At 37.4% G+C, this 22,001-nt stretch overlaps 1 protein-coding gene across 3 annotated transcripts in view; it reads left to right on the top strand.

Annotated features, from left to right (window-relative positions):
• Positions 1-22,001, top strand: part of LOC150078508 (rho GTPase-activating protein 39-like) — a 789,750-nt gene that overhangs the window by 617,143 nt on the left and 150,606 nt on the right. For all 3 annotated transcript variants that reach the window (XM_090385235.1, XM_090385234.1, XM_090385233.1), the window contains exon 12: positions 12,975-13,201. In XM_090385235.1, coding sequence (XP_090241361.1) covers positions 12,975-13,201 — 227 coding nt within the window. The remainder of the gene's footprint in view (positions 1-12,974; positions 13,202-22,001) is intronic.

Here is a 22,001-nt window from a genome sequence, read left to right as displayed (position 1 = left end):
ATGGAATGGTGCATATATATAGTAACCCCAAAATGGCAGCAATAAAAATATTAGGCAACCTTCTCTAAGAATAAAAAAAAATTAGGGAACACGGTGTTTCTAAAACCCATATTAAAATTCAAGATTTGTTAAAAGAATTGGCTAATAACTCAAATTCAAATTTAGTACACAAATTAAATAAAAATATTGATGCTCTTGCATAACACAGTATTTTTGAGCTTTTATGCTAGGAAAACCATGTTTATTATGTTAGATGTAATCTTCAACGTTTCCATTCCTTTTTGTGAATCCCCGTTGTTGACTCGGTAGTCGTTATCACCTTCGTGATATTTTTCTAAAGCACATTTCTGGAGGTCGCTACCATAAAACAATTTGTATTTTCCAGTTTATTGGTGTTTTCTGTTAGTGTAATCAATTATAAACGGGTAGTAAACTCGATCTCCTTGCATTTGCTATAGTACCGATAGCTGGAATTCTGTGGGTTTTCACGTTATTATGATGAAATGTGTTTCCCCTTCCATGAAATATTCAATCATATAAAAAACAAATTTTCAGAAACTCATTACCCCGTATCGTGTTTGTTGCAACTTGTGCATGCCATGTTCTTTGTTATTAATTGCTTATCATTTTTACTGTTTTAAATTTTACAACAAAAAAATAAAAGTCAGTGAATAGAAATATCAATTAATATGTACATATTACAGTATGTATTAATTAAGCTATGTATGTAAGCATAAATTTATTTTTATTTTGCTAACTGGAAAATATTCTTCCAGTTTTCGCATATCATTTAAAGTGGGGGTCCATTGTATTTTGTTTGGAGATCCCTGGTTTAGGTTCCGTGCTATTGAACTTGTGCTTGTTTGAGACCATAAAAAATAATTGTGACTTCGAAGAGTGCAGTTCGTGACTTTTAAAGAGAGCAGAAGGTACACGAAATCTAGATGCTGCAGAAGAGATTGTGCTTAGCAGCAATGAAGAGGGAGAAAATTAAATGAATGTACATTATCTGACATATAAGTATCACAGTTTGTAAGGCAAGATGTTTGTTCAGTTATTATTATTTAAGTTACTACTATAAAAATTAAGTTTCCGATAGTTATAAAAAAAAAATGCATATTTTTGTTAGCTTTTTGTACTGGTTCTTAATCCCATATAACACGGTTTAGGTCTTAGTTTAGTTTAGTTTAGTGTAAGAACCTAAACCTTAGTTTAAGTCCTTAGTCCCTTATAACACTTCAACTAAAGGATGCAAAAACAAAACATGCAGCCAACATGTTTACAAACACTGCCATTTGCCAAGAGGAAGGACCATGTAGTCCGGTCAGAGACAATTGTAAACCTCCCATTGTAAAATGAAATAAGTAGGCACCAGTTAACATGATCACTGGTTAGTGGAATCAGCTGCTTTAGTTTCAAAAAACCAGTTCAAATCATCACTGATTCTTATAACCAATCACGTTTGGTTATAAGAATCACTCTTTAATGCTTTTGTGATATTTTTCTAAAGAACATTTATAAAAACTGTTTGCAGTTTCCGGTTTTTTGGGCTTTTCTATTAGTGCAATCTGTTCTAAACGGGTAGGAAACTTGATCTTATTGCATTTGCAATAATACCGATAGCTGGAATTCTGTGGGTTTTTACATTATTATGGGGAAATGTATTTCTCCTTCCTCTTCATTCCTACTTTTTTAAGCTTCGGAAATTTGTTATTCCGTATCTCACTTGCACACATTGTGTTAGTTGCAATTTATACATGCCGTGTTCTTTTTTACTGTTTTAAATTTTACAACCCCCCCCCCCCCAAAAAAAATGGCAATGAATATCTTTAAACTTATCTGATTTAATCAAATCTTCAACTTGTGATTCATGTTTTCCAGTACCGACCTTTAAATTTCCAAAGCTGTTATTGTGCATTTGATTAATTTTTACACTTTTTTGAATGTTAGTTGATCTTGACTAAAGTGCAGTTGAAAGTAATGAAAATCCTTCAAGAATGTTTATCATTGAAGCAAAGCCTTGTGAAAAATGCATATGTAATGCAGTATATGCGTACCATTCAGCAGTAGCAGCTCGTAAACTACATGTCACCCATCATGGTCCCAGTACTCGATCAATTTTAATAATTTTAATTTCTGGTTCTTTTTCTTCAGTTTCTAGCTCAATTTGATTTTTATCGGATTAGTGATAAATATAATAAATTTTATCTAGAATTATTTTAAAAGATTAACTTGTTTTATTTCAGATATTACATTGTTGAGTGACAACTGCAATTGATGATTTTAGGAAAAATTTTTAACATCTTAGTAACTACTCCAGACTTTCTTCCCAACATTTATTAGCACCATCGGAACAAAATGATATTAAATTACTTTGAAATATTCATTATTAAAGGCACAATCATTTAAAGTAGATAATAATGTATTAAAAGTACACTCTGCTGTAGAAGACACTAATTCTTTTAAAGTGACAAATAACATTACTGGTGCCAGATCAAATTGAATTGCACACTGGAAATAAATCACTAGGATGCTTTTTTTCGAAATTCCAAATGTTTCATCATTATGATAGAGATTTTGGCATTTTCTTCTATAATATTCTGATATATCTCATTTTAATTTCTTTTTGTGATATGTTCCGCTATTCTTGTTGCACTGTATTGTGTATGCAAACAATTGCCTATATCTACACCATTTATTTCTTGTAATTCCAATGCCACCTCAATATCGGATAAAGGCCTGTTACATTTTACCAAACTATAAACAGTATTCAATACAGTGGACCCCTACTTTATGATTGGTTCACAGTACGATCAAATAATTTTATGACAGACTCTCCATAATAAAATACCATTCACTATATCATATTTGGTAAGCACCAGTGATCACTGTAAGCAGTAAGCATACACTGTGATCACTGGCACCTAGTGGTTCCTTTATCTGCAGATTCTTAATGCATGAATCAGATCATGATAATCAGATCAAGGGTATTACTCCCTCTAGTTGCTTCCCGAACATGCTGATGTAGAAAACAATCATCCAATAAATCCACAAAAGCTTTGCTAGTGTGTGAGTGACCAACCTACAAATTCCAGTCAATATCTGGGAAATTAAAATTCACCATTATAAGACTGTGATTTACTGACCCACTCTATTTCCCATTTCAGTATTATTTATTATTTTTTTTTTTTTTCCAGTTTCAGTATTATTATTATTATTTTTTTTTTCAGTTTCAGTATTATTATTTTTTTTTTTTTTTTCAGTTTCATTTTTATTTTTCAGTTTCATCATTATTTTTTTCAGTTTCTTATTATACTCATCAGAGTCATTAGGCTTATAACACACTCCGACTCTCAATTTTTATCTCCCAATGCTTATGTCACACCAAACTGACTCGATAATGCACTGTCCAGTGATGTTGACTGGCTTCACTTCCTTGGATTTTATGTGTTTCTTAACTAATAGCATAACCCCTCCTCCCTTCCTATCCTGTCTATCCTTCCTGTACACATTGTACTCCCCAAATTCCAATTCTGCACTGTTTATGTCTGTGTGACACCATCTCTCGGATATCCCAACAATATCTGCCTTTGAGGTTTGGAGCCTCAAATTTTTCAAATTTATTTACCAAACTCCTAGCATTGGTGTACATGCAAGTATACATGCACCTGTTCCTATTCCTAGCTACCCTAACACAACCCATGTGGTTACCTGTACCGCAATGACTCCCAGCAGTCTCTGAAATACCCTGCATGCTGCTGCTCATTCCAATAGCAGCAGTGCAAGAATCACTTTCACCTCTACCAGTGGCTACTGTTAATCTATTAGTTCTTGTATCCCCCCCCAAGCTAGCAGTTTTCTGACCCATCTAACACTGCCTCGATGGCATCAGCAAATATTCCTGCACCCTTTCTATTTAAGTGTATCCCATCCCTGTAGAAGCAGTCTCTCCTGTTAACAAGTACAGGCCAGGCTGAAAAAATTGCTACCCCTTGAGCCTTGCACAATCTTTCTAGGGCCGAATTGATCGACAAGGTTGTTGTTGTTATTTGGTTTTTAGGAGCATTAGCAACTGAGGCCATATTGCTCTGGGGGATATGCGGTGGTCGTTCCCTGACCTTTCCACATCCTCCGTATTTGGTGGTCACGGGCTCGAACCCCGGTCTAATCAAGAAGCGTGTGCTACGCACTGCTGCTCCTGCCCACCTGGCTATGGCGGCGCCCGATCGACAAGGCTCTCATCATATACTCCCTCCTGTCGTGTGGGCAGAATTGCAGACACTTTCAAATTCAACCCTAATTCACGGCTTTTTTTCAACAGTGAATTACTTGTTAAGTAATTCCACCGGTCTCCTACTCTTCTTAGGGTAATGACCTTATCAGGTTCGTGATAATTCTAGAAACACAAAATCTTTGACAGACATCGAGCATGGGAATGTCATTGCCTTAAGAAGAAGCGGCCCAAGGAAAATTAATCAGATGTTTGTTGGAAATAATATTCCTGTAAAATTGCTAGCAGAGATAATCCCTACACCGGCTGCCGTATAGAGAAAAGTGGGAGAAAGAAAGACCAAAGGGTGCTGAAATAAGCATGCCCCGAATGGATTTTCTCTGTCACCGTATACAAGCTTATCACCCAAATGCTGCTAGCCATTGTGGATTGAAGTGCTTGCCACTCTACAGTTTATAGCCATTGTCAGTTTAACAACTGGCTCACAAAATTCTTGAAAATTTAATAATTGACTTGTGTGAGCCAGTGCAATCTGGCTCCAGCACATCACTGGTTGTGCTCATCAGGGTCATTAGGCCTATAACACACTCTTACTCTCATTTTTGCTTTCCCAGTGCTTATGTCACACCAAACTGACTCAACATTGCACTGTCCACCCATGTCAACTGAATGTACTACCTTAGATTTTGTGTTTTTTTTAACTAACAGCATAACCTAGGGGTGGGGAACCTTTTTACATTGGAAGGCCATATTTTATTTAACCGAGATACCATTAGGCCACATGCTGACAATTAAATATATACAAAAAAAATTATATTTTTGTAGGTATATTTACAATTTTAATTACAACCTGTTATTGTATTAGGAATTTAAACAACAAAATTAGTGAAGACATTTATTTGTTTAGCAAAGATGATAATAAACTAGAAATGGGCAAACTTAGACAACAAACCATTTAATGACTTTTTTGTGACTGCATAATGCCAGATAGTAGTCTGATATTTGGTGGTTCCAACATCATTGATTTTTTTCATGAACACATTTTTCCAGTTTGAATTTAAATGTATTGTCAGATGTCAAATTATAAATAAAAAAATTCCTGTTTCATCGGCATTGTAGATGTCTTCAACATTGAAATCTTTCTTGATTTCTGCTCAAACGCGGTCAATCCATTCATTTGCCATTATTGGATCTGCAGATTCAGATTCTCCACTAATTTTTGCATAAATGCTGTTACGTCGGTTTACAAATTGATCCAGTCAACCATTTCCCACAAAATCATTGAGTCCAAATTGTTTAGCAAATTTTGCCGTTTGAGCCTTCAAGATCGGACCATCTATTCAAAATCCAGCACTTCTTTGTGTGGTGAACCATTCAAGCAATGCTTCCTCAACGTTTGTAACCTGCACTTCCTAAATATATATATATATATATATTTTTTTTTTTCAGTTATGTTCTTTTCCAGTGCTAATATGTAAACGTCTTTATTCTTCCACTTGAATGTTGATACAATTTAAGAGGACAAAGAAAACTTTTTACACACTTAAACATTTTTTGCACCACATTCTAATTCACGAATAATTTTGACTTTTTCACAAATCGAGAAACACTTTCTTTTGTTAGTAGACATGCTTCTGAAGAAAGGGTTCATTTCTAACTGATTTTACTTTTAAATGATAAAGTAATCTGCATACAAAGTTCTTAGAAGTCCTGAAATGCATACACCGTTCTTAGAAGTCTCTTTTCAAAAATTCCTAGAAGTCCCAATATAAATTCAGCTCAGTGAATACAAGACAATCTGTAAAAAGAGGCACCTCCGTAGCCAGGTGGACAGGAGCAGCACTGCGTAGCGCACGCTTCTTGATTAGACCGGGGTTCGAGCCAGTGACCAACAAATACGGAGGATGCGGAAAGGTCAGGAAATGACAACTGCATATCCACGGAGCAATATGGCCTTAGTTGCTAATGCTCCTAAAAAAAACAACAACTGTAAATAGGGTAATGCGACAAGCAGAAAAGCAATGCACTATTGTATAGCCCCCATTCCTGGAAGGACAAGGTCATAAACCGACCACTAATCCGATGCAGGTGGTCATAAAGCTAAGTTGCCCTTTTCATTTTCATCTATTCCAAGAATTGGGTTTTTTTCGACTACCCGAGCAATTAAGAATGTTTGCATAGTTACTAAAATTTTTTCGGTATATCCGTGTAGTACACTCATTATAACAGTGAGCAATTGTATGGGAATACATGTAAATTAAAATCATTATGCCGTGTTCTCATTATTTCTGTGCTCGTTATAACCAAGTTCAACTATATATGTGCTACTTTATATGTCGCTTCAGTGATGTTAGTCCCTTATCCTGATGTAGTTTTCAATACTTGTTGCTGCTGCTTTCCATCTTTCATTTTTTTAAGTGCAGACTTTCGAGGTTCTCCTTCTAGTTTAGCATATTTGTTGTCCTTATGAGACGCATAATGCTGATATGCATTGTATTTCTTAACTGTTGCCAATATGGCATCGCAGAGCAAACACATTTTATCATTCACTGCAACAACGTAATACTGCAATTCCCATTCGTCATTGAATACTCTCTTTTCTTCCTTAAATGCTTTTTTCTTATTTCTTGAAATAATCAGGTTACCAGTAAAATTAAAATTAAATACACAAATTGAATGACCTGAATGTCATTCAGGAATGTCAACTAATACTGATATCAATCAGTGAGATGAGTCATCGCTGATAAGAAAAACAATGCTGCTAAATGAAATTCAGTTTTAAATGGAAGTGAGGCCATATCATCTATATGGGAAACACTAATATTCTGTAAAGATTAGTGAATTAGAATAAATGCTTTATTTTGTATTTACTTTAATATATAATTCACTGTTATTTTCCTTAACAAGAAAAGGTAATGCATACATTTTCTTTAACATGTAGTAGTAGTAGTGGCACGTGATGCAAGAAAGCAAATGAATGAGCTTATGCAGCATCAGCCAAAAAAAATCACACCATTCCCTCCAAATGACTGTCCAGTTAGTCCTTAAATTTATTCAAGCTATCAACTTCCACAACGACAGATGGAAGTTTGTTCCAGCAATTAACCACCCGCTGGCTAAAGGCAAATTTCCGCACATCTATTCTACATCTGTCTTTTCTTAATTTGAATTTATGCCCCCTTAGGTTCGTAATCTGAACAAGTGGAAGGATCCCATCAGAATTCAGCGTGCTCAATCCATTCAAGGCCTTATATACCTCAATCAGATCACCGCGCAGGTGCCTAGTCTCCAGCCACTGCAATTTGCAGAACTTAAGCCTCTCTTGGTAAGAGGATCCCTTCATTCCCCTCACCAATCTTGTTGCCCTTCTCTGTACCCGCTCAAGTAAATCTACATCCTTCCTAAAATGAGGTCTCCAGACCTGTACACATACTCAAGGCGTGGCCTGACCATTGCCTTATACAGAGGGATAATCACCTCCTTTTCCCTGCTAGCAAAATTCCTATATATCATTGACAAAACCCCATGACCTGCCCTGGCAGCCTGTCTGCATTGCTCAGAGAACTTCATATCTGACTGCACAATTACTCCCAGGTCTTTTTCATTTTCTACCACCTTAAGTGTAGTACCACACAGTTGGTATGTTTCTCTGGGGTTATTTCTACCCATATGCAGTACTTTGCATTTGTCAAGGTTAAACTTCAGTTGCCACTTCTTAGCCCATCTGCCCAAATTATCTAGATCCTGTTGCAGTAGCACACTGCCATTACTGTCATTAACAACCCTGCCAACCTTTGTATCATCTGCAAACTTCGACATTAAGCCTGATATACCTTCATCAATATCATTGATAAATATACAAAACAACAGTGGACCTAACACCGAACCCTGTGGGACTCCACTAATAACATTAGTCCAAGAAGAGCAGCACCCATTGATTACCATCCTCTGTCTTCTCGCACTTAACCATCATTTTATCCATTGTAGCAACTTACCCTTAATACCATTCTGCTCCAATTTGTACAATAGTCTTCCATGCGCAACAGTGTCAAAAGCTTTCCTGAAATCCAAATATATGATATCAAAATTGTTTTTTGCATCCAGTTCCTTTGTAACCACATCATAATATCCTATCAAATTTGTCAGACAAGACTTTCCCTTAACAAACCCATGCTGTGTCTGAATTATTGCTGCAGTCTTGTCTAGATGATCCTGCAATGCATCTTTAACCAGCGACCCCATTATTTTACCCGGAACAGAAGTTAAACTAACTGGTCTGTAATTACTCGTGTCACCCTTCGATCCCCCTTTGTGAATTGGGGATACATTTGCACATCTCCAGTCCGTGGGAACCTCCCCTGAGTCCAAGGATGCTCTCATAATTATGGCTAAGGGTTTGCTTAGTTGCCTTGTTTGTTTGTTATTTGGTTTTTAGGAGCATTAGCAACTAAGGCCATATTGCTCCGAGGATATGCGGTGGTCATTCCCTGACCTTTCCGCATCCTCCGTATTTGGTGGTGACGGGCTCGAACCCCGGTCTAATCAAGAAGCGTGTGCTACGCACTGCTGCTCCTTCCCACCTGGCTACGGAGGCACGCCCTTAGTTGCCTTGCCGCCTCCTTTAATATAACTGGATAGATCCCATCCACCCCAGGTGCTTTTCTTACGTTTAACTTCAACAATTTCTCTTCCACTTTGCTCTCAGTTATTACAAGATCATTAAGCACCCTGCTACAATTTGATAACCTTCTGCCATTTTCAAACCTTAATAATTCCTCACGTGTGAATGTAGATGCAAAATACTCATTCAGTTTGTTTGCTGTCTGAGCAGGATCATCAACAGTCGAACCATCGATGTCAAGTGGACCAATCAGATTCATCCCCTTCCTTTTAGAGTTTATATAAGTAAAGAAATCCTTGCTGTTTTTCTTAGCATCTTTTGCCAAGGATTTCTCGTAATCTGCCTTCGCCTGCCGAACCTCCTTTGTGACCTGATTACAGATTAACTTATATCTGCCATAGGCTTCTGAGTCGCTTGATAATTTATATGCATCCCATGCATTTTTCTTCTCTGTTACGAGTCTCATTAGTTCATTTGACAACCATTTAGGCCTAAACCTTGAACAATATTTCTTAATAGGTATGAAACTTTTAGTAGCTTCCACGATTAATTCCTTGAATGCTTCCCACTTAGAATTTACTGTTGGTAACATCGTCAGTTGATCCCACTGTACAGAATTTAAAAACTGTCGGAGACCACTGTACTCGCCTTTACGGAAGCAAAAACCCTTTCCTTTACCCCTGATGGTAATTAAATCTTTAAGTAAATCCCACGTCAGTACACTGTGATCACTGCCACCTAGTGGTTCTTTAATCTGCAAATTCCTAATACATGAATGATCACTGCTGATAACCAGATCAAGAGTATTACTTTCTCTGGTTGCCTCTCGAACATGCTGCTGCAGAAAACAATCATCCAATAAATCCACAAAAGTCTGACTAGTGTGTGAGTGCCCAATCCACAAGTTCCAGTCAATATCTGGGAAGTTAAAATCCCCCATTATAAGACATTCCGATTTATTAGCCCACTCTATTTCTCTGTACAATTGTTCATTGTACTAATTCGAGTCATTAGGCCTATAACACACTCCTACTCTAATTTTTGCTTTCGCAGTGCTTATGTCACACCAAACTGACTCAAAAGTGCACTGTTCATCTATATCAACTGGATGCACTTCTTTTGATTTTATATTTTTCTTTATTAACAGCATAACACCTCCTCCCTTCCTATCCTGTCTATCCTTTCTGTACACATTGTACTACCCAAATTCCAGTTCGGCATTCCTTATATCTGGGTGACACCACGTCTCTGATATCCCAACAATATCCGCCTTTGATGTCTTGACCAACACTTCAAATTCATCAAATTTATTTACTATACTTCTAGCATTGGTATACATGCAAGTATAGATGCACCTATTCCTATTCCCAGCCACTCTAACACGACCCATATACTCACCTGTTTCACGATGACTGACATCCGTCCCTGAAACCTCCAACACCCCTCGCTCCAGGTCGCTACTTATTCTAATAGAAGTTGTGCAAGAATCACCTTCACCTCTGCCTACGGCTACTGTTAAACTATTAGTCCTTGTATCCCCCCAAGCTATCAGTTTTCCGACCCACCTAACACTGCCTCGATAGCATCAGCAAATATTCTTGCACCCTTTCTATTTAAGTGTATCCCGTCCCTGTAGAAGCAATCTCACCTGTTAACAAGTACAGTCCAGGCTGAAAAAAATTCTACCCCTTGAGCCTTGCACAATCTTTCCAGGGCCGAATTGATCGACAAGGCTCTCATCATATACTCCCTCCTATCGTGTCTGGGCAGAATTGCAGACACTTTCAAATTCAACCCTACTTCACGGCTTTTTTTTAACAGTGACCTGTACTTGTTAAGTAATTCTGCCGGTCTCCTACTCTTAATATCATTAGTGCCAACGTGTACAACTATATCACCTTTTGTGCCCCTAAAAGATGATATCTGCTCTACAACGTCATCAACCTTTGCCCCTGGCAGACATACCCTGGTCCTGTTCCACCTATCCTTTTTACACAATATATTTCCCGTTTCCCTGACAATAGAGTCACCAACAACTACTAGTTCCTTTGGGACCAGTGCAATCTGCCTTGGGGGTTGCCGCTGTGTTGCGTGATGAACAAGTGCAAGCTCTGGTGTTGATGTGGGCAGTTGAGAGCCTGATGGGCCCCTCAATTTAGATATTTCGAGGGCATCCACCCTGTCCTTCAAACTCTCATATAGGCCTATAACAACGCTGAGTTGTCGCCTGATTTCTTTACACTCCTTACATCGTGCACACACAAAGACATCCCCCATGGCAATATCATGTTCCGTTCCAGATAGTTCGGCAAACATTTCACAAGTTGCACATTTTTTTAGGCTGTGATGCGTTGGAGAATCGCCCCCTGCAGTTCTTCCCCGAGTCACAGCACTCCTGCCACTTTGTGCCCGTTGCTTTGCTGCTCTAGTTTGGGGCATGATATTTTAAATTAATAAGATTAATGAATTAAATTAAATTAAATGTCAATACTACGCTATCTAATAGAAACAGTGAAGCGTATTACTGTTTCTATAATTATACGTTAGAGCTACCTAACTACCTCAATTAAAAATTTGAATTCCCTATCACTATATACAAAAACAATGCCTGCAATATTCGAATGAAATAACGGTTTTATAAAGTATTACGTATATCTACCAAAACTGTTTATACAAATTAAAATAAAAATAACCAGCGTAATTATAACTATAAGACTACGTATTAAGTACAATATAAAATAACAATAATATAATAAAGAAAACATGTTACATGTTTTCTTTAACATGTTACAGTTCTTTCTTAGGAAGCTCTGATGCCTGTGACACAAATCACTGAGTGATTGCCAGCTCACCAATTACCGAGTTGCCACTGGCAGGCCTCTCTCTAACTACACAGTTATTGATATAAATAATTTTACCTCTTCACTTTGTTTTGCCCTCTATCAATCTTTCCAATATTTTTATGCCTTTTATGTTTATTTTGGTAATGTACAGCGTAAATGTAAACTAATTTATATTAGGAGAATAACGATAAATAAAAAAGAGAATAGATAAAATTTACCTTAAAAATATTTTGAGTTTGGTGTTATGTCATGAAATAAGAGGTGGATTTTGCATTTCAGAGAAATAGACAAAAGGCCGCAAATGGTACCCCAAAAGGCTGCAGGTTCCCACCGCTTGCATAACCCCTCCTCCCTTCCTATCTATCCTTTCTGTACATTTAATTTTCTTTTAATTAAATTAAAACTAGACAGTGTACTCCCCAGATTTCAATTCTACATTTCTTATATTTGTGAGACACCATGTTCAGATATCCCAAAAATATTCGCCTTTGATATCTTGACTAGAACTTCATATTTATTTACTATACTCCTAGCATTGGTGTACATGCAAGTATACTTGCATGTACACCAATGTACACCTTGCTTTCCAGGCTGCTGCTCATTCCAGTAGAAGCAGTGCAAGAATCACTTTCATCTCTGCCTGCGGCTACCGTTAATCTATCAATCTGTGAATCTCCCCCAAGCTAGCAGTTTTCCAATCCACCTAACACTGCCTCAATAGCATCAGGAAATATTTTTGCACCCTTTCTATTTAAGTGCATCCTACCCCTGTAGAAGCAGTCTGTCCTGTTAACAAGCTGAGAAAAATTCTACTCCGTGAGCCTTGCACAATCTTGCCAGGACCAAATTGATTGACAAGGCTCTCACTATATACTCCCTCCTGTCATGTCTGGGCGGAATTGCAGACACTTTTAAATTTAACCCCAACTCGCGACTTTTTTTCGACATTAAGCTGTACTTGTTAAGTAAGCCCGCAGATCTCCTACTCTTAATCTCATTAATTATCGGAAAAATAGATCAACCATCTATTTATCATTTCAAGCGTATAAAAAAATTAAATGGATTGATGACTTTTTCTGAATCTTATAGTTATCTTAAGAGAGTTTTAATGAACTTAAACGTGATTGTATTTCTGTTTATTAATTAAGCAGATGAATGAAGCTGAGAGGGGTTTTTTTTACAAATAACAAAAGTAATTTATTAAACAAATCACTTTTGTATTTTTCTGTTTGTGTTTAATCAAAAATAAGTATGAAAATTGGTGATTATTTTTCTTTAGGATCCTATTCGCAAACCAATGATCATGACAACAGATAAATCTCTAAAGCGAGATGCATGCGAAGTCTTCAAACTTATACAGATATATATGTTAGATCGTAAAACAAAAGCTGGACAAACTTATGAAGGTGTAGCCCTTGATATTGCTACTAGAGGGTGGAGTAAACCAGCACTTAGAGATGAGCTCTATATACAGATTTGTCGGCAGACTACTGATAATCCCAGAAAGTAAGTGTTCAGTAAGTAATAGTGTACTGGTAAAATTTAATTGTATGAATAATTTATTTATACAAAAAAAAAAGTGCAGTATTGTTGGTTGTTATACAAAAATTTTATTATCTGACATTTTGTTTTGCCAGAAATGAAAATAAGAAGAAAACATGAGACACATAGAAATCCTTTTTCGATTTTTGAATTCTCTGATCATGAAGGCTGTTGTAGGGTTTCAGATGCATCAGCACATTATTGACAGCATTCAGACTTGGTCTTTCCCACCTGATATGAGGAGGATGGCAATTATATCAACTGTGCTACCCACAAAGTCTCTGAATATATTGTTATTATTATGTTATATCATATTGCTTCTTATTGCAAACTTTGCACTTAGTGCTTTGATATTAGAAATGGAATTAACAATAAAAATGAAATCTTTCAGTATAAAACTGAAGGGAGGACATTAAAAGTTTCCCAAATATTGCAGATATAAAGAATACTAACTTAGGATTGCATTCATCATTGCATTTACCATATAATTTAAGTAGCTTATCATCATACATAGAAAAATCATCTGCTATTTCATTTTTTACCTTAGATAAACTCGTAAATTTTCTTGAGAGAAAAAAATTATAATCCTGTTAGGGAAAAATTAATATTTCCTATTATTAACCATTTATGTTTCATTGTTACACAACTGTCAACAACAGATTGGAAAATTGCTTGCTTCTAGGCTAAATTCCACTACCTAGAATTTGATCAGTAGTTTAACACATTCACTGCTGCCTATATTTGAAAGAGTGCATTCAATGTGCCATAATTTTTGGAATTGAGAAACAACAACTTTCTGAAATCCTCAGAATTTTTAAAATTCATAAATGATGGTTGAAAAGTAAAAGTCGGGAATTCATAGCTAAAAGTGAAAGCTTACTTTTGGAATGAGCTGTAAATCAAAATAAATTTCAAAATTTTATCAAAATTTTTTTCCATATACAGGAACTCCCTGACTTACATAAGGGTTGTGTTCCGCGGAACGCTACTTAAGTCGGATTTTACGTATGTCTGGGAATTTCCCCATGCTTGTGCAGCGCTCGCAACAGTGCTCACTGAATTGATTGAATCGAAAAATAAATGTTCGACGAACATGTAAATAGAATTATTTATTGTATTTATTTAATTTTTTATCTCATGCGCAGGAAAAACTACAAAAGCATGCAATTTACAAAAATTATAAAATTACAAAAAAGAGACTTTTAGTAATTTCCGCCCAGGCCTTATTAATGTTTAAGATGGCGTGGTAAATATTGTAAGATTTCCAGAAGTCTCTTAATGTAAAATTTTTTTCACAGTTTACTGCAGACAATGCCTGAGCAAATGTTGTGCATAAATAGAATGCTATTAAATTCGAAATAACACTTTGATTCATAGGGTGGATGAGTGAAGTCGTGTTTGGCGGTAGAAATAATTTTCTACTCTCACGTTTGAATTGAAATCATCTAGATGCGTAGGATGTCCAGGAACATTATCTAATAGAAGCAAAATCTTGAAAGGAACGTCGTTGTCTTTACAATATTTTTCAACCTCGGGAATGAAGCAGCATTTAAACCAATCCTCAAATAGAGAGATATTGTTATCCATGCTCTCTGTCTCGATCGGAAATGCACCGGTAGGGTGGCTTTATTGATGCCCTTAAATGCATGAGGATTTACAGAATGGTACACAAGCAGTGGTTTTAATCTGTAATATCCCACTGCATTAGCCCCAAGCAAGAGCGTGACCCTATCTTTTGACACCTTGAAACCTGGTATTGTATTTTCCTCTTTGGCAATGTATGTTCGATCCAGCATTCTTTTACAATACAGAGCAGTCTCGTCAAAGTTAAACATTTGGTGCATTCAATAGCCGCCTTCAATAATTTTTTCCAACACATCACAAAATTTCTCTGCAGCTGCAGAATCGGCACTGGCGACTTCACCACATACTTTAACGTTGTGGAAACCAGCGTGATGCTTGAACCTATTAAACCACCCATTGCTTGCCATGAACTTGGCTTGGGGTTCGCCATTCTTATCCTTAATATCTTCATAAATACTCGTTGCTTTTGCTTGAATGGTCATTAGACTCACTCAGGGGCACCCGCTTCTGAATCTGATTTTCCATCCATATTATTTACAGCTGTTCCATCTTTGATATAGTACCCGAACGCTGTTTTGTGATCACTGTTGATCTTAAGTGCGTTGATCCTTTGACGTGTTCTTTTATACATGCACCCTTTAAAATAGTATTCTCTGTTGAAGCAGCGAGACCTAATTCCCGTGAAATAGATGACAAATGTTGTTCTGCTTCTTAATCATTTTCATCTTCATTTCTAAATCATGTTTCATTTCCTAGCACTGCCACCACTTGCACTTTCCGTTGGTTCCTTTCCCTTCACCATTGTAATACATAAATAGGAATGAAGAAAAGTTTCTGAAAATTTGTATTTTATATGATTGAAGATTTTAGTGAAGGGGAACACTTTTCACCATAATAGCATAAAAACCCACACAATTGAAGATATCGGTATTATTGCAAATGCAATAAAATCGAGTTTGCTACCCGTTTATAATTAAATGCACGAACAGAAAAGTTTTATAAATTGGAAAGTACAAATTATTTTATTGTCGTGACCTCCAGAAACGTGCTTCAGAAAAATATCACAATGGCGTTCAAAATTGATTCTTATAACAGGAACATATCATAATGATGAAAGGATAGTGCAATTTCCATTATAAATATGACCTTTTAGCATTAGTAGAGGCATACGATGCAAGAAAGCAAGCTTATGCAGCATCAGCCAAAAAAAAAAAAGAAAAAAAAAAAAACCTCCCATTTCACCCCCTCCATTCGTTCCAAATGCCTGTCCAGCTCAGCCTTAAATTTATTTAGGATATTTGCTTCCACAACAAAAGATGGAAGCCTATTCCACCAATCAACTACCCTCTGGCTAAAGGCAAATTTCCACACATCTATTCTACAACTATCTTTCCTCAATTCGAAACTGTGTCCCCTCAGGTTCTTAGTCTGAGCAAGACGAAGAATCCCATCAGTATTCAACTTGCTCAACTCATTCAAGGTCTTAAACACCTCAATCCATTCAAGGCCTTAAACACCTCCATCAGATCACCCCGCAGGTACCTACCCTCCAGGCGCTGCAATTTGCAAAACTTAAGCCTTTCTTGGTAAGAGCACCCCTTTGTTCCCTTTACCAATCTTGTTGCTCTTCTTTGTATTTGTTCTAGCAACTCTTTCCTAAAATGAGGCCTCCAGACCTGTACACAGTATTCTAGGTGTGGCCTGACCATTGCCTTTTATAATGGTATTATCACCTCCTTGTCCCTGCTAGCAAAATTCCTATATATCATTGACCTGTCCTGGCAGCCCATCAGCACTGCTCAGCAAACTTCATATTTGGTTGCACAATTACCCCAAGGTCTTTTTCACTTTCCACTTACCTTAGCATAGTACCACCCAGTTCGTACGTTTCTCTTCGGTTATCGCTACCCATATGCAGTATTTTGCATTTGTCAATGTTAAACTTCAGTTGCCATTTCTCAGCCCATTTTCCCAACTTATCTAGATCCACTTGGAGTAGAATACTGTCATTAACAAACCCGCCAACCTTTGTATCATCTACAAACATGGACATTAAACCTGATATACCTTCATCAATATCATGGATAAATATACAAAACAACAATGGGCCTAACACCAAACCCTGGGGAACTCCACTAATAATCCACAAAGAGCAGTGTCAACTGATTACCACTCTTTGTTGTCTCCCACTCAACCATCCCTTTATCCATTGTAGCAGCTTACCCTTGATGTCATACCTCTCCAATTTGTACAGCAGTCTTCCATGTGCAGCAGTATCAAAAGCTTTCCTGAAATCCAAGTATATGATATCAGAATTATTTTTGACATTCAGTTCCTCTGTGACCACATCATAGTAAGCAATCAAATTGGTCAGACAAGACCTTCCTTTGACAAACCCATTGTGTGTCTTAACTATTACTGCAGTCTTGTCTAGATGATCTTGCAATGCTTCTTTAACCAGTGATTCCATTATTTCCTCCATAACACAAGTTAAACTAACAGATCTGTATTGCGATTTTTAAATGTTTCTCACCAACCACTTATAAAATAAAACAAGGAAACTGGAATTTTTAAAACTATGTGTTTACTACTATATATTTACAATTAAAATAACTTTACAACTAAAAAGGATAAAATACATAAAATATATATGTACATCGAATAAAATACATTAAAATACCGGGTTAAGAGCGATAAAACCGACCATAGCTTTCGAAGACTCCTGCCTTCTTCCTCAGCGGTACCTTCCTTGTACTGCGGTGCATCTTAAGTACCAGCAGGTTTACGGTCTAAATCACGTGTTTCATCGCCACATGTTCTATTCTCCTGTGTACTGGGACCGGAAGCGGCTCGGGAGCACAACATATGAAATCGTTTATCTATTCTGAGGATCGTAGCCTCAAAGAGGGGATGAATCCGCAAACCTTTATCTCAATTAATTTTCTCTGTCGAATTAATCCTCAAACTCTCGAGCCACTTGCGGTCCCAGAACCTATGCACCCGATCAGTGATGATAGCTTCGTCCGGGGCGATCTGGTGTTGCTTCCCCCAAAAATGTTCGGCCACGGCGAACTTGCCATAATCTGCATTCCTTATTGCCCATGTGTGCTCCCCCAGACGTTCTTTGAGACGGCGCTTTGTTTCCCCAACATAACGCAAACAAGAGTTTGCGGATTAATTCGACAGAGAACATTAATAGAGATAAAGTTTTGCGGATTTATCTCCTCTTTGAGGCTACGATCTTCAGAAGGGATGAACAATTTCATATGACGTGCTCCTCAGTCACTTCCGGTCCCAGTACATAGGAGAATAGAACATGTGGCGATGAAACACATGATTTAGACCATAAACCTGCTGGTACTTAAGATGCACCGCAGTACAAAGAATCTACCGCTGAGAAAGAAGGCAGGAGCCTTCAAAAGCTATGGTCGGTTTTATCACTCTTAACTCGGTATTTTAATATATTTTATTCGATGTATATAAATATTTTATGTATTTTATCCTTTTTAGTTGTAAAGTTATTTTAATTGTAAATATATAGTAGTAAACACATAGTTTTCAAAATTCCAGTTTCCATGTTTTATTTTATAAGTGGTTGGTGAGAAACATTTAAAATAACAATATGAATTTACCCAACCCCAGTGGCCTGTTTGAATAACAGGTCTGTAGTTACTTGTCACCTTTTGAACCTCCTTTGTGAATTGGTGATACATTTGAACACCTCCAGTCCATGGGGATCTCCTCTGAATCCAAGGAAGCTCTCATCATTATGGCTAAGGGTTTGCTTACTTCCTTTGCTGCCTCCTTTAATATAACTGGATAGATCCTGTCCATGCCAGGTGCATTCTTTATGTTTAACGTCAACAATTTCTCCTCCACTTTGCTCACAGTTTCACTTTTTTTTTTTTTTATGGAAACCCCAAACACGAGAGGTATTAGAACCTATAGTACTTAGTACCATGCTTGGGTTGGAGATTGAAAAGACGAAAGAAGATATTTGTTGACATTGGATTTGAACTTAGGTAGACTGTAATTTTCAGGAAATACACATGAAGGAAGGTTGTTCCAGAAAACGGAAGTTGAATGAATAAATGAGGAAGATGAAAAGTTGGTTCTGTGAGTTTGAAGTTGGAAAGTAAATGGATGTTGCCTGGTGGTGGCACGTGTTCGGACTGTTTTGAAAGAGAGAGTGGGAATTATAGAAGCCAATTCAGAAGAACAGTGCCTGTGGAAATATCTGTAGAAGAGGCATGCAGCAGAAAGAGTACGTCTATGAGACAGCGAGTGAAGAGACTCTGTTAGAGAGTAGTCATTAATCAATCTAACTGCCCTCTTCTGAATGGAATCTAGGAGGCACCGCTCCAGATGTGGGAACAATATTCCATGGTAGGGCAGATTTGCGATTTGTACAAAGTGAACAGCTGTTTGGAAAAAAAAAGTAACACCAAGAGCGAAAGAGAAAACCAAGTTGTTTCAATGCAGAGGAAGCAATATTTGTAATGTGCTTGTGCCAAGAGAGATTAGAAGTCAGGGTCCTCCCCAAAAGAGAGATATCATTTTGCGTAGAAATCTGAGTGTCACCAAAGATAAGCATAGGAGCAGAAGAATCCTTTTTGCGAGATATAAGACAAGACTGAGTTTTAGAAGGATTAAAATCATCTAAGTTGTCTTTGTCCCACTGGAGAATTACCTGGAGATCTGCATTTAAAGAATTGCAAGCAGGTTTTCGAAAAGTCGAAGCTGATTGAACAAGTCAAGGTTTCCCAAAATGGAAAGTGGAATGCAATGTGCTATCATCGGCAAAACTGTGAATAGGATTTCCAGTCAATGGAAAAAGGTCATTAATATACAAGGGGAAAAGAGTGGGGGAAAGAACTGAACCTTGGGGACACCGGCATTAGTGGAGAAGTTAGAAGAGAGAGAGCCATCTACCATCACCCTCACTGAGCAATCAGAGAGAAAACTGGATAACCAATTACTAAAAACAGTTGGCAAACCATAAGATGGAAGCTTGTTTAGAAGACCTTTATGCCAAACACGATCGAAAGCTTTTGAGATGTCAAGAGCAACTACTTGTGTTTCACCGAACCTTTCCATTGAATTAGTCCATAAATGGGTAACATAAGCCAGAATATCACCAGAGGATCGACACTGACTGAATCCATAATGGCGATTGTTGATCAGACAGAAGGTTTCTAGGTAGTTTAAGAGTTGGCGGTTAATTGATTTCTCCATTACTTTAGAAAGAGTAGAAGTAATTGCAATGGGATGATAATTGGATGGGAGGGATTTGTCACCCTTTTTAGGAACTGGCTGGATATGAGCAAATTTCCAAGCAGAAGGAAAAACACCTTTGGAATAAGAAAGTGAAAAAAGGCAGCAAAGAACAGGAGTAGGTTCAGGAGCACAGGTTTTGAGAACAAGTGGAGAAATGCCATCAGGACCTGGAGCTTTCTTAGCATCAAGATTCTTCAAAATCCTTCTGAGACATCCTTTTGATGGAAGACCACAGGGGGCATTGAATGGAGCGTGTTGGGAAGGGTAGGAGGTGTTTTACCAAGATCATTAATACACAAATTGGAAGAAAAATGGGATGCTAGCTGGTCAGCTTTATCCTTGGCTGAAGTGACAACAGTACCATCTGGTTTGGACAGAGGTGGGAGCAGAGATGGGTAAAAGTTGCAGCCAGTAGCTTTGGCAAGAGACCAGAATTCTCAAGTACTCTTAGCCTGTTCAAACTCTAGTTTGGACTGATTAATAACTGCTTTACAATTATTGCGAGCATTGGTATAGCAGAAAATGACACTGAAGAATTAGAAACAAGCCAATTACAATATGCAACATTCTTCTCTTGAACAGCCTTAGCACATTTATTGGAAAACCAAGGTTTAGATAAAGGTTGAGATTTTAAAGTGGAGTGTGAGATAAACGATTCCATTCCTGCAAGAATAATTTCACTGGCATGATCTGAGCAAACTTTAACATCAGAAGTTTTGAAACAGTAATCTGACCAAGGAAAAGAAGAAAAGAAATCTCGCAGGTCATCCCATTTTACATTCTTGTAATGCCAAACAATATGAGGTTGGGAATAGCCATGAGATAAAGGCTCCATTGGGGAAGAGACAATCACCAAGTTTTTTTTTTTTTTTTTTTTATGAAAACCCCAAACACGAAAGGTATCAAAACCTATAGTACTTAGTACCGTGCATGGGTTGAAGGAGAAGTATGGGGGGGGATGCTGGAAACCTTGCTCTAGAGACTAAACATGGGTTTCACCACTTCAAGCTTCCAATAAGCAAAGTGGTGGTATTTCACCGGTTGATGAAAGTCATCTACCACCTACAAGTTTGTGATCTGAGGTGCCTAAAGGACCTCTCACTTTGACCGTGTAAGAAGGGTTGTTTGTGAGAAAAATATCAAGTGTGTTGGCTGTATGGTTAGGATTGTCCGGTATTCTTGCAGGTAAATGTACAATCTGTGCAAGGTCATTAGTAATTGCAAAAGCCTCAGCATCTCGACTAGCTGGCTTGGTGTGACTAGAAAATGGAAGCCAGCTGGAGTTGTGAACATTAAAATCACCAAGGAAAATTACCTCACTGTTAGGAAAGTTGGACTGGAGAAAGTCAAGTTGCAAAGAGAGCAAGTCAAAGAGCTCCAAGTGATTAGTGGAGTTGGGAGAACGGTAGAGACCCCAGACAAATTTGATACAATGAGGTAGAGAGATTTTAAACCATAGAAGATCAAAAAGAGGAGATTCCAAATTACCGAGCCTCTGACTGGGAATATCAGAACAGACAGCACAAGTACCACCTTTGAGGCGAAAGGAATCATACAGTAAATAATTTTGGCAAATGAGATGAGCAGTAGTTGAATCAACTGATAGCTAGATTCAGTCAGAAAAAGTACAATGGGTTTGGCAGACTGCAAGTGGAAATGGACATCATTGAGATTAGAATTGAGACCACATATATGTCTGAAATGAATTAGGAAGTGTTTGGGATGTTTGGATCTTTTCACAGATAAGCTTACTCTATTAGTGTGACAATTCATGGTGTATTGAATAGTAACAAAAAGTCCGTGGGACATGCTGTACGAAGTAATGAAATTTTTGGATATGGCATACACATGGTAAGAATATACTCAGATCCTTGACATAACTTGGCCTCGACAATGCCCCCCC

This window comes from Mastigoproctus giganteus, chromosome 11 (genome assembly GCF_048544385.1).
Source record: "Mastigoproctus giganteus isolate SK-2022 chromosome 11, ASM4854438v1, whole genome shotgun sequence".
Lineage (NCBI taxonomy): Eukaryota > Metazoa > Arthropoda > Arachnida > Uropygi > Thelyphonidae > Mastigoproctus > Mastigoproctus giganteus.
Note: the sequence above shows the minus strand (reverse complement) of the source record. Positions and strands in the feature narration are given on the sequence as shown.